At 43.4% G+C, this 3,966-nt stretch overlaps 1 protein-coding gene across 1 annotated transcript; it reads right to left on the bottom strand.

Annotated features, from left to right (window-relative positions):
- Positions 1–649: 649 nt before the first annotated feature.
- Positions 650–3,666, bottom strand: LOC114796769 (major histocompatibility complex class I-related gene protein-like). The gene is made up of 6 exons (XM_028991254.1): positions 3,603–3,666; positions 2,554–2,712; positions 2,057–2,329; positions 1,686–1,955; positions 1,479–1,601; positions 650–1,184 (listed from the first exon to the last, which is right to left on the bottom strand). Exons 1-6 carry the CDS (start codon positions 3,664–3,666, stop codon positions 1,081–1,083), a joined length of 993 nt encoding a protein of 330 aa, XP_028847087.1. The 3' UTR covers positions 650–1,080.
- Positions 3,667–3,966: the final 300 nt, after the last annotated feature.

The raw sequence follows: 3,966 nt of genomic DNA, 5'->3' as shown, positions 1-3,966 counted from the left end.
CGAGTCAATGATGTTAAAGTCCAAGTCGAGTTGCAAGTCTCTTTACATTTTGTCAAGTCGAGTCTAAAGTCATCAAATTAATGACTCGAGTCCAAGTCATGTAACTCGAGTCCACACCTCTGCTATGAACGTTTAACAAGATTTCTTGTCAGTACAACAATGTATAAAGTGCATTGAAACATTGGTACACACTGAGCAAAACACCGTCCCCACACACTGCTCCCCAGGCACCTGTCATGGTTAAATGCAGAGGAAAAATTTCACTGTGTGCACCGTGTGCTGTGCATCACAATGACAATCACTTCACTTGCACTTCACTTTATATATATATATATATATATATAAACTAAAACTTCTAAAAATACCTATACAGACTACAAAAAAAAGGTGTAAAATAGTGTAAAAAGTGGCTGTAAATTGTGCAGTGGACTGGTTCAGGTACAGTATATGTGGGATATTTCAAACAGGACACAAGACAATCATGTGTAACATGAGCAGAATGTTAGGACGCATATTGTTGAGTTTAAAGTGAAGTGATTGTCACGTGATACACAGCAGCACAGCACATGGTGCACACAGTGAATTTTGTCCTCTGCATTTATCCCATCACCCTGAGTGAGCAGTGGGCAGCCATAACCGGCGCCCGGGGAACAGTGTGTGGGGACGGTGCTTTGCTCAGTGGCACCTCAGTGGTACCTTGGTGGGTCGGGATTCGAACCGGCAACCTTCTGATTACGGGGCCGCTTCCTTAACCGCTAGGCCACCACTGCCCAGAGTTCTGGTGATGGTGGAGCATTGAGAGATCTGACTGTTTTGGGACAAGAAGCTCTTGCAGCATCTGGCAGTTACAGTTCTGATGCTGCGGAACCGTCTGCCAGACGGTAGGAGGGAGAACAGGGCGTGTGAGGGGTGGCGAGAGTCCGAGCTCGACAGATGAGGTGTTTCTCGTGAAGCTGGGAGATGGTGGATGTGGAACCCTGATGATTCACTCTGCTTTCTTCACTATCCACTGCAGCCCAGTTCTCGTACCAGACAGTGATGAAGCAGCAGAGAACATCTCAGGTCCCCCAGTAGAACGAGTTAAACAGTAACTTCCTGCCAGCCAGTCTCTCCTGGTGACTTCAGGTTGGCTTTGGAGAAGTGGAGCAGATTTAGTTTGTTCTCCTCAACACTCTGCTGCTGACCTGTAGGGAGAGTTGGAACGATCCTGAGTAAAATCGGCAAGTTTGTAGGTGTTATACCCACCCTAGGTGGCGCTGTTTCAGTGTTACGCCCTTAATCGAATGTAAAAGCAAAAACAGTAGAAAAGGAGCCACCCAGCGTCCATTAATTCAAAGTGCACAGAGAAGTGTGTGTGCGCTGGACACACAGGTTTTACACACATTTCTGTGGCCACTTTAAAATAATGCTGCATTCATGACTGAATATTCACACATTTACCGTATCAAACTGCTACAGGAAGAAATAAAACGTCTCACCTCTGATTATTTTAATCCGTCTTTTCTTATAAAAGACAAAAAGTAAAATGAAGAAAGTAGCAGCAGCAACAAGCAGCAGAACGATCCACTTCATGTAGGAGATGTCGTCTTTGTTAAATCCATCTGTAAGAAGAGATGAGGATTAGACTTCGCCCACATCGCTCTTCTCTTTATACCTTTTACATGAATAAAGAGCAGTTTCCTGACCCCACGGGACAGATGTATGAACGTCGTCCCTCTTGACGTGACACCGATATTCCTCTGTGCTGCTGGCTGGTATTTCAGCGGTCAGCCTCATCTGAACCGTACCGTCCATATTGGGACATGGTCCAGTTAGTTGTAGTCCAGTGTCCAGCACCACACCAGCTTTTGTAAACTGGACCTGGACCCCTGATAAGTCTGGACCTGATACGCAGCAACTTAAAGATCTAGAAGGAGTTCCAGGGACAGACTTGGTCAAAATATGGGCTTCAAATCCTACAAAGAATATAAAAATGTGTAAATCAGTTAAATCAGTTGTATGCTGTTTTATTGTATTTTATTTTTATATTTAGTTGGGCTTTGTAATAGATTCTTACCTGTTTCTGGATGTTTCCTCCCTGCTGCTTTCTTCTCTACAAACACATGAAGGATTTTTCTGCACCAGTTCTGGCTGAATTCACCATCTACAAGATTCCAGTAACTGTTCTGGTTCCAGTTTGAAGCTACTGGAGCAGCCAGTTCAGAATCAGGTTCCCATGTTTGGGTCGTGGTGTTGAAGGTCAGAAAGTCGTCACCATTTAGACCCCATTTGACGAAACTTGTGACCTCTGACCTGATGCCTGTGCAGCGGCGACATCTCTGAACAATACCTGCAATTATTTATAATATTTCATATTTGATGTTTTATCTGTAATGAAGTTCACATTTTTACTTGGTTTCAGATGAAATGCAATACAACAAATGCAAACGAACATATTCTCAGTTTCAACATTATATATTATATTATATTATGGCCTGTTATTAACTATTTAGTTTCCTGTGTGAATTTCCTGTGTGAATTAAATCTGTGTGAAACAGATTTAATTAGTCTAACCTGTTGCTCCAGTGACTGAGTCTTCAGTTGACCAATCAGTGATTATTTCCAGGATTTCCTCAAATTGTGTTACTTGTTCCTGGTACTGATTACTACAGTCTTTCCTCCAGATCTTCAGTATTGAATTTTTGATGGACCCAGTCCTGTCTGGGTTTGTCTCTCAGCCCGTTATTATCACAATAAAAGACGGATCACGTCTGATGGAATTTGTTTCTGTCCAGAACCTGCTGTACTGTGGACTGGAACTCCAGACTGTGATGTTCTGCAGAAAAATAAACCAATATTATGTTGAGTAATGAATATCAATCTGACCTTGTTTTCTTGCTTCATAAATATGTGAATATTACATGTGAATATTACAGCACATGTTCTGTAGGATAAAAGTGACCTGAACCCAGCGCTTAGTTCAGTTTATTTGTGTTCAGAAACATCACCTCAGTTCCACCACATTACACTTACTAAACGTTACTGGTTTATACGTAAAGTAAAATAAAGTAATAAAAAGAACCACAGGAGCTTGGCCCAGTCTGGCTGGAAGAGTCAGTCAACCACAAATCACAGTTTACTTTGTGTGTAGTAAAGGGCGTGTAATGGCTTGACTAGTATCAAGGCACGTACCACTTGATACCTGTTTAGGGTAAAATAAAATGTAGAACTAGTGAGTTGAGCTTTTAGACCTTCTCTATCCTACCTGCAAATATCCATATTCATTATTAAACCTGTGTGCATATGAGGAAAGTTCCCAAGTGAATTTTACAGTGAAAACGGTGTTGGGCAGGACAGGTAAGAGTTGATACTATTTGTAATAGTTCAGAATTTTGAGTGGTAGATCATTACCATATACAACTTTATGTTAATTTACGAAACTATTAGTATCGCTGAACTATACAGGTGTAATACCTGTATTGCGCCATTTAAGGTGGAACGTCAATTCGAATAAGCAGCTGCGAATAAAGAGCTAAATGACAACGTCTTGCAACCAAGTACCATAAAAGGAGAACAGTGGCCCTGCTGTCCCCAACACCGCCATTCAAAGCTGTCGCGGTCACCTCCATAGCAGGAACCGGAGCTCAGGAACAGAAATAAGGCGAGCAGGCGGTCACCAGGCGTCATATTCCGCGGGTACCATCTCCAGCAGCGGTTTAAGCAGCCCGCTCTTCTCCGGGTTTCACTGCTTCTTCTTGTCGGGAAAATGCTGTTTTAAAAACGTCCTTTAGAGTCTGAATAAAATCCATCTAGAGTAGAACCCGCCGCGACTCCTGCTCACATCTATAGTCCACGCTCGGAGGCCCCGCCCCTAAAGCCTCGCCGAAGGGGGCGTTTCCGCGAAGCCGGCATCAGGCTTTCAGTCGGGGCTCTGGCAGGTGATTGGTGGACAGGTAAGGGCCGAGGCCCCGCCCCTGCGCGTGCAGT

The sequence above is a fragment of the Denticeps clupeoides genome, chromosome 9 (assembly GCF_900700375.1).
Source record: "Denticeps clupeoides chromosome 9, fDenClu1.1, whole genome shotgun sequence".
NCBI classification, from domain to species: Eukaryota; Metazoa; Chordata; class Actinopteri; order Clupeiformes; family Denticipitidae; genus Denticeps; species Denticeps clupeoides.
The sequence above is the reverse complement of the archived record's forward strand: the minus strand, read 5'-3'. Positions and strand labels throughout refer to the sequence as shown.